This window comes from Bradysia coprophila, unplaced genomic scaffold, assembly GCF_014529535.1.
Source record: "Bradysia coprophila strain Holo2 unplaced genomic scaffold, BU_Bcop_v1 contig_324, whole genome shotgun sequence".
Taxonomy (NCBI): domain Eukaryota; kingdom Metazoa; phylum Arthropoda; class Insecta; order Diptera; family Sciaridae; genus Bradysia; species Bradysia coprophila.
In genome coordinates, this window is record NW_023503584.1 from 3,091,226 (window position 1) to 3,100,374 (window position 9,149).

At 41.8% G+C, this 9,149-nt stretch overlaps 1 protein-coding gene across 1 annotated transcript; it reads left to right on the plus strand.

Annotated features, from left to right (window-relative positions):
• Positions 1-2,113: 2,113 nt before the first annotated feature.
• On the plus strand, positions 2,114-8,604 carry LOC119079453 (vitellogenin-A1-like). The gene is made up of 5 exons (XM_037187366.1): positions 2,114-2,186; positions 2,280-2,836; positions 2,904-4,331; positions 4,392-5,979; positions 6,045-8,604. Exons 1-5 carry the CDS (start codon positions 2,153-2,155, stop codon positions 8,456-8,458), a joined length of 6,021 nt encoding a protein of 2,006 aa, XP_037043261.1. The 5' UTR covers positions 2,114-2,152; the 3' UTR covers positions 8,459-8,604.
• Positions 8,605-9,149: the final 545 nt, after the last annotated feature.

Sequence of the window (9,149 nt, forward strand, 5' to 3'; positions counted from 1 at the left end):
AGGCGCTTTTGTGGATTTCGACAGTAAATTAAAGGACGAATTTGTCGAATTTTTCTACAGCGGTAATTAAAAAAAATAGTAACAAACAAATAACGTTCCAGACTAGGGTTCTATCGAAGCCAATACCATATTTTTTGTGCCATGATCACTTGATGTAGGCGCCTAATGTCTCTTTACTGGCATTTGGAAGCTTTACTTGATAGATACAATGAACTTTCTATCTTTAGACAGCGGTTAAATTTGGCACTTGAACCACGTACTACTTGATCGACGTCTCAACATTCGATTATTACGATTGTCGTAATACGACACTTTTGAATATGAAGGGAAGATGATGTTGAGATTATTATAAAATTTCCATATTTTCCACCACTTGCGGCTCCCAAGAAAATTGTTTAATTGAACATTAGGAGGGATTCTTCTGATTTCGACTGACCGAAATCGGCGCTATTTTTTCCGGAACTCTTTTATATGTGCCAAGTTAGGCATTGGTGCCTAGGCCCCAAAACCAGTCTCAGATATTTTTAATCTTCCATCTCTGGCTGGTTGTAAGCGGCCAAAGGTCGAAAAATGCATTAGTGAGGTCAAAGCTCTCGTCAAAGTTCCCCGAGGTTCCATCGATTCTGAGAAATTTTCCGGAGATCATATTTTCGGCAGTTTATCATCAATTTTTTTTAATGGAATATTTGCCCCGAGAGTACTCGACCTCAGCTTTCCAATGAACCCTCTCCACCTTACGAAAACCAAATATCCGGACAACGAATTTTTCGACTTTTGGCAGCTAACAACCAGCCAGGGATAGAAGATTAAAAATATCTGAGCATCTAAAAAGTCCAGGAAAAAATAGCGTCGATTTCGGGCAGTCGAAATTCAAAAGAATCCATCTAGTTAAGCTTACCAAAATTAAAATCCTGGTGTACTGGTTACATGGGAAAAGAATATTGAAAATAATCTAAAATCAGGCGGTTCATGTACTACAATAGTAGGATTTTTACATCAGGAATCTATAACTGTTCAAGTAAGATAACGGAATCTCGATTGAATTTCCAGCAGGCTAATTTGCCACCTATATTTGAAGATTATGATGGCGAAAGAGTTGAATTACTTTATAATCTGCGTAGTGGTGGAGCCCTGAATCAGTTTCGTGGCTCAATCATTACTGAAGAATGCCGATGTATTGTTTTTTCGAACAATTTACAACACCAGGTGCTCCCGTTTAAGGTATTAAAATGAATGGTAATAAACAAACGTTATTAGTTCTTGGTTGAGACATTGCACAGTGCTATGTTTGAGCGGTAAAAAAATTCAATTTACCAATATCTCCGTTCAATAGGTACCAATTTTATGAAAATAATGGTCGAGTGCCATAAAATATTAGTAAATGGAAGATATCTAGTGGTAATTACAGAAATAATTACACTCGAATATAATTTCTCGTATTAAAATTTACGAACTGGCTAGAAGACTCAACCTATGACGGTCATCGAAAGATTCTAGTGTTCTTGTTGAAATACGCAACAACAAGCATGGTTTAAGGAAGACTTTGATAAGCCAAGAGACACAGAGATGAAATGATGAGCGAAAGGAGACATTTTATCTGAGAATCTAACGCACAATTTTCTTCAGACATCCAATCAGTCTCTGCGATCACTAAAATTGTGATGAAAAGATAAATCCAAAAGCCACAATGTACTCAGTTGTACACGTACTGTAAATAACATAAAGAATTTTAAATTTCCTTTAATTTCATATTGAATAAAGAAACGATTTTCGAACTACCTAACAGATCGAACATTTTCAATTTTGCATGTGAACAGAAATTGCCTACGTTATCTGCGGATGTTAATGATCTGATCTCGAAACTGCCGTCACAGACAGTAATAATTAGGAGATAAAAATTGATTGTGTTTCATGATCAATAAGTTTTAATTGGAAGCCTTGCAACAAATTAGCAAAATCAGCATTGATAAGAGAACACACTCCGCTTATGTCCAGCGTTTCATAAACACACATTCAAGTTACGTTTATTCACGCTTTTTATGAATGATAAGATTTCATAGAATCATCAAAAATCGACTATAAAAGCTCCGATTTGATCAATGATCGGCACACACTACTTCTGTGTCCAGTTGAGTATCTATCAATAGAGAACATGAATTGGACTCCACTATTGACTTTAGTTTTGGGTGAGTGCTTATTTTCTGCCGATTAATCACTCCAACAAAAGTAAATGTTAAAATTCGAGTGTAACTAATTCAACTCTTATCTTTCCCGAATAGTTGGCCTTGTCGCCGGAGAAGGTGCATGGAAGCAAAACCAAGAGTACAGATACAAGTTGAAGACCAGAACTTTAACTGCATTGCCAGAATTGAACAACCAATGGGTCGGTATTGTTACCAAAGCCCGTTTGTACATTCGTCCACAATCCGACAATCTTTTGATCGGTAAAGTCGCTCAAGCCGAATTTGCCGAAATCCACCAACAACTTCCTCAAGGATGGGACTCTGATTTGGATGACAAGCAATTGGCCTACCGTAACTGGCCATTGAGCGAGAAACCATTTGAAATTCATTTGAAAAATGGAGCCATCCGCTCATTGTCTGTCGACCGTACCATGACCAACGATGAAATCAATCAATTGAAAGCCATCGTCAGTCAATTGCAAGTCGATACCAATGCCCAAAACGAAATCAAGTGCAAACACAACCAATTGCCAGAAAAAGACGGCAACAATGCTGTTTACAAGACAATGGAACCAACTGTTACTGGAAAGTGCGAAACCATCTACGATATTTCACCTCTACCAGAATATTTGACTCAATCCCACCGTGACTGGGTAAGTTGACTGGACAAACAAGACTGTCGAGAGCTCTTGAGGACTAATTTATATTTTCCTCTACCAGGTTCCTATGCCACAATTGAAAGGAACAGGTGAATTCATCGACATCGTCAAGACCAACAACTACAGCAACTGTGATGAACGTATCGGTTACCACTTTGGAATTACTGGCCAAAGCGACTTCAAACCAAACACCAACCAAATGGGTGAAGCTTTGTCCCGTTCAGAAGTTAGCCGCATCATTGTCAGTGGATCATTGAAACAGTACACCATCCAATCGTCTGTAACAACCAACAAAGTTGCTGTCAGTCCAGCATTGTACGATGCTCAAGCAGCAATGACTGTGGCTTACGTCAATGTTACTTTGGACTCCATTGAGGAAACATCCACTCACCCACAAATTCCAGCTGGTAACCTTTTGGATATCGGCAATTTGGTCTATACTTACAACTTGCCATCTGATTCGCAAAACCATGCTCGTCCAATGAACGACACATCCGATTCGTCAAGTTCATCGAGCTCATCCAGCAGCTCTTCTTCGTCATCGTCCTCATCGTCTTCGTCATCGTCCGAATTTGGTTCCAAATCCGATTCGTCTAGCAGCAGCGAGTCCAACGATTCATCAAGCGATTCGTCCGACTCAAACTCAAACAGCTTAGAGAGCCAAAAGAACCAAAAGAGACAAGAGAAATTGTACAAACAAAATGAAAAGAAATCTCGTTCACGACGAAGCATCTTAGACAACGACAAGAACAAGAAACGCCAAGAACAAGCCCAAGCTCTCAACCAAGACGATTCGTCTTCGTCGTCCAGCTCATCCAGCTCAAGTTCTTCCAGTACCGATTCTTTGTCCAACCCAGATGATTCCAGCTCATCCTCTTCCTCATCCTCATCGTCGTCTTCTTCGTCTTCTTCGTCCAGCAGCAGTGACTATTCATCAGATTCGTCTAGCTCAAGCTCCAGCTCAAGCTCTCAATCAATTGACAGCAGCGAAGAATACTATCAACCAAAACCAAACATGAAAGACGCTCCAGAAACACCATTGTTGCCAATGTTCGTTGGTTACAAAGGAAACTCCATTCAAAATTACAAACAAATCAACGTTGTTGTTGAAGCCGAAAAGATGGCAATGGAAATCGGACAAGACCTTCAAAATCCCAACAAAATCGCCGCTTCAAACACTTTGGAGAAATACGTCATCTTGACTCGCTTGTTGCGCACAATGAACGCTAAACAATTCAATGAAGTCTACCGTCAATTGTATGCACCAGAAGAAGAAACTGATTTCTACAGCAGCAAGTCAAGTGTACGCAACGCAGCATGGAAAGCATTCAGAGATGCTGCTGCCGAAGCTGGCACTCCAGCATCTGCCAACCAAGTCATGGAATGGGTTGAAGAGAAGAAGGTTAAGGGAGAAGAAGCTGCACAACTTATTGCCAATATGGGAAAATCGATCCGATTCCCCACTGAACAATTAATGCAACGTTTCTTCGTAAGTATCATTTAGAAGCACGGTCGATGCGAACAAGCCTAATTTTTCTAATTTTTGCAGCACTTTGCAACCAACGCTCAAGTCCAAAAGCAACAAAATGTTAACACAACCGCTTTGATCTCACTCACTGAATTCTTGAACAACGCTCAAGTCAACAATGAATCCGCTTACAACTATTATCCAGTTCACAGCTTCGGACGTTTGGCTAACCGTCATTACGAAATCGTTACCAAGAATGTCATTCCATACTTGGCCAAGGAACTCAAACAAGCAGTTAAAGATGAAGACAGCCACAAAATCCAAGTCTACGTACGCGCTTTGGGAAACCTCGGTCATCCACAAATTTTGGCCGTTTTCGAAACCTATCTCGAAGGTAAAATTCAAGTTACCCCATTCCAACGCTTGGCTATGGTTGTAGCTATGGATAAACTTGCCCAAAACAACCCACGATTGGCTCGCTCGGTTCTCTTCAAAATCTACCAAAACGTTGGTGAAGCTCATCCAGTTCGTTGCGCTGCTGTATTCCAATTGATGCGTGCTGCCCCAACCACTTTGATCCTTCAACGTATGGCTGAATTCACAAACCAAGATCCCAGCACACACGTAAACTCTGCTGTTAAATCCGCCATCAAGAGCGCTGCCCGTTTGACTCAACCCGAAAACCAAGAATTGGCCAAGAATGCTATTGCTGCTGAAAAATTCTTGAACGAAGATGTTGATGGTATCCAATACTCTCGCTCGTACTTACGCGATTATGCTGTTAAGGAAATGAACTTGGCATACAACCGACAATTCGATTACATCGGTAGCGAAGACGAAATCATCCCCAGTGCCGTATTTGTAGCTACAGAACGCAACATTGGAGGATTGAAACGCTTCTACGAATACTACGCCATGGTTTCAAGCATCGACGATTTAACTGACATCTTGAACGATAAAATTGATGACTCAAAACTCAACAACCAACCAGAACATCCACGCAACACCAGAAAACACTGGACCAAGGAACATGAGAAGCAACGTAACCAGAACACCAAATGGTCGACTGAGAAAATCGCTCAAATGTTGAACATCCAAACCGATGATGCTGAACAATTAGAAGGACAATTGATGATGAACATCATGAATACTCGTCGCTTCTTCGCTTTCGATAACCAAACCGTTGAACGTATTCCATCGTACGTGCAACATGTTGCCGCCCAATTGCAAAAGGGTCAACAATTCAACAACACCAAATTGTACAACGACGGTGCCGTCACCATCAGCTTCCCACTTTCCACCGGTTTCCCATTCGTCTTCACATACAGAAAACCAACTTTGGTTCAAATTGGTGGAGAAGTTCGTGCTCAAACCAACCCATCGATGGCTCGTGGAAACGATGACGAAATCGTTCTACCCAAATCCGTAAACATCACTGCCGAAATCGAAATGGTCTACTCAACATTGGTCATGGGTAAAGTTGGTTTCATCACCCCATTCAACCATCAACGCTACACCGCCGGTTACGCTAAGAAGGCTCAAGTTTACTTGCCACTTCGCATCTTAGCCGATGTTGACCTTCGCAACAACCAATTTGTTACCGAAATTCAACCACTCCGTATGAAGCAAAACCCAACTGTTTGGCACTTGAGCAACTGGCCCTACACAGGTAAAAGCGAGCCCTTCAACTTTGGAATTTCTCTCGCTAAAATTATTTGTTTTATGTGTTCACAGCTCGCCAAGATATCCTTCAACTTCGCCCAGTCGCTGAAGCAAAGGATCTTAAGCTTGTCCATGTCCGTGCTCCACAAAACGTCGACCAATATTACGGTGAACACAGTACCGGTTTGGCCTTCCGTGTTCAAATTCAACACGAAAAACGTTTTGCCGATCTCGCAGCTCTCCTCCAACAAATGAGACGTTTCGACTTCACCACCCTTCGCATGTTCCCAATGAAATCGGTGTCAGCCGAACAATATGACATCAATGTTCAACTCGACGGTCAACGCTCTACAACAAAATCGGCCAAGATCACCGTCACTTATGATGATGATGTTGAAGATAACGGTGCTGAACCAAGTGATCCAAAACACCCACGTTCCCAAGAAGTTCAAAACAACCCCATCAATGCTGCCAATCCATCATCAAAATCGCCAAACAGCCAGAAGCGTCGTGAAGAATTCCTTCGCAACGTTGCTGCCGGTATCACACACAGTAAGGCTTACGTCGTTGATATTGCCGTTGAATACTTCGGTAACAACCAACAAAACGCTGAATACATCGCTACCGTCGCCTTCGCTGACAGTCCAATCCATCCAAAGACTCGTTTGTTGTTCTTCGCCAGTGCCTTGAATGCTAAACGCTCTGCTGTCCCACTCCAAATTTGCATGACCGCCAATGGTAAATGGCCAAACACTCCTGAAATGAACTTCAAGAACGCTTTGGAATATGATGCTACCTCGTACGTCGAAGTCATTATGGCCCATGGTGTCGGCAAATGCCAACAAGGATCTGAAATTAAAATGGAAGCTAAATTGAAACAATCCGAAGAACGCAAGCAATACCTTCGCAACCATGCCGTTGCTAAGCAATGTTACGAGCAAATGAACCAAGGAGACTATCAATTGCCTGCTTGCCAAGAAGCAACCACTCAAGCCAACAAATTGGATCAAGTCCAAATCAACATTGACTACCAACACGTCCCATCTCTCTTCGTTGACGCTACCCAAAAGTTGTACAACGTTGCTCGTCATGTTGGATACGAATACATGTGGGAAGACTACAATAACTCTGGCAAACAAGGACGTGTCGAAATTGACGCTCGTCTTGCCGTTGACTTGAAATCTGCTAACGTTACCATCCAATCTCCATTCGCCAAATCTCGTTTCGAAAACATTCGTTTGAACAAAATGCAACAAACCACTTTCGCTGTTCATCCATCAATGTCGCTAATGGAACGCTGGGAAAATCGCTATTACCAAAACAGTGATGTGTGCGTCGTCGACAAGAACCACATGAACACCTTTGACAACAACACCATGGAACATTTCTTCGGTAAATGCTGGCACGTAATGATGCAAACTGCCGAACAAAACCCAGCTGACCAAAACTCCCAATCCGATGAAATCAATGAAGACGAACAAGTTTCAATTTTGATCCGTCACATTGACAACGACAAGAAGGAATTGTTGATCATTTTGGGTCAAGAGGACGGTGGCGACTATACTGTCAGATTATCTCCAGGACAAGATGAAAACTCCACCCCACGCATGTACGTCAACGATTTGGAACAACACCCAACTGAGAAACGTGCTTACGAAATCTACTCCAAGGATGACCAAGAACAACCCATATTACGTGCTTATGCTTTACCTAAAGGCGAACTTAAGGTCGAACTCCGTGACGATACTTTGGAATTGACATACGATGGCGCTCGCGTCAAATTGCAAGCTGATAGCTCATACCGTAACAATGTTCGTGGTATTTGCGGAACTTACACTGGTGAAGAAGAAACCGATATGAAATCCCCAAAGAACTGCATTCTCCGTCGCCCACGTCACTTCATTGCTTCATGGGCCTTAGTCGATGAAAAATGTGAAGGACCAGCCAAGGACTTGAAGCGTGAAGCTAATGAAGCCACATGCTTAGAGGAAAATATTTTGTACGGAAACGTCATCAGTGAAAGTGAAGCCGGACGCAAACGCGCTGCCAAACAAGCCAGCAAATTGATGACATCCAGCTCAGACTCATCTGACTCGTCTTCATCCTCCTCCTCTTCGTCATCGTCCTCGTCGTCCTCTTCGTCGTCGTCTTCGGAAGAATCGGACGAACTTGAACGCAACATGAACAAGAACAACAAAATCTACAACAACAAGAACGAATGCCGCACTCTCCATCAAACCCAATACGCTCGTGTAGCTGAAAAAATCTGTTTCAGCACACGTCAACTTCCAATTTGCTCTAAGGGATGCAAGTCTGTTGGCAAAGCACCACGTAAAGTAGCTGCATTTTGTGTGCACGAAAAGGAAGCCGCCGCTCAGTTGTACTTGAAGAACATTCGACTAGGCGCCAATCCACGCATGGACCAATACCCAGCTAACGCTGAAGTTTCGTTCAACTTGCCACAACAATGTGTCTCAGTCAACTAAAATTCGAAAACCCCAAAAAATTAACTGGAATGTCTCGGCATACAACCAATGACCAAATTTAATTTATTTCTTTTTGTATTTAAATGTAGATTAGCAAGCAAGCAAGACGGGATGAGTTAAATAAAACAAATTTTCTTCATTCTAAATCAAGGTGTTTTCACAATTGTTTCTCTCCCTCTTGACCTTTGTCAACATTCTACCATCGGGAATCCTTTGCGTCTGACGGTGGGTGCTTACAAGAAACTCAAATATTTTGCTTAGATTTGTGTTTCTTTGTAGCATTCTATTTGCAAGAGATCAAGTAAGAAATACTCAGATTTGAAGCAAGGAATTGACAAATCAATTTAGGTTCAAACAATAGAAAGTTCATCGGACAGTTTACGTTTAAACATGGCACTTGCATGGCACTATACAATGTTCAACAATTTATTCGGTCTATCCTGTTCATGGAAACTAGTAATCTTATCCGATCTACTTTTCCCGTAAGCTTTCAAGTTGTAAATGGTGCAGTTGGGATTGGCAACATACCACTCAGAATTTTGAGTAACTTGATTGAAAATGCTATAGCATTTATTTAGGATGCATTCGCATACAGTACGTAAGGACTTAGACTGAGCGGTCCACAGAAAGAACACAATATTTGCATTTAAGTTCTCTTCAGGGTGAATGAGTCTTAAAATCACTGTAATGC

Bases quoted from the DNA above. Each gene is read 5' to 3' on its own strand.
- LOC119079453 (XM_037187366.1), top strand. From the start codon at position 2,153: ATGAATTGGACTCCACTATTGACTTTAGTTTTGG. The intron at 2,837-2,903 runs GTAAGTTGACTG...TTCCTCTACCAG, and splicing joins CTCAATCCCACCGTGACTGG to GTTCCTATGCCACAATTGAA. The intron at 4,332-4,391 runs GTAAGTATCATT...TAATTTTTGCAG, and splicing joins AATTAATGCAACGTTTCTTC to CACTTTGCAACCAACGCTCA.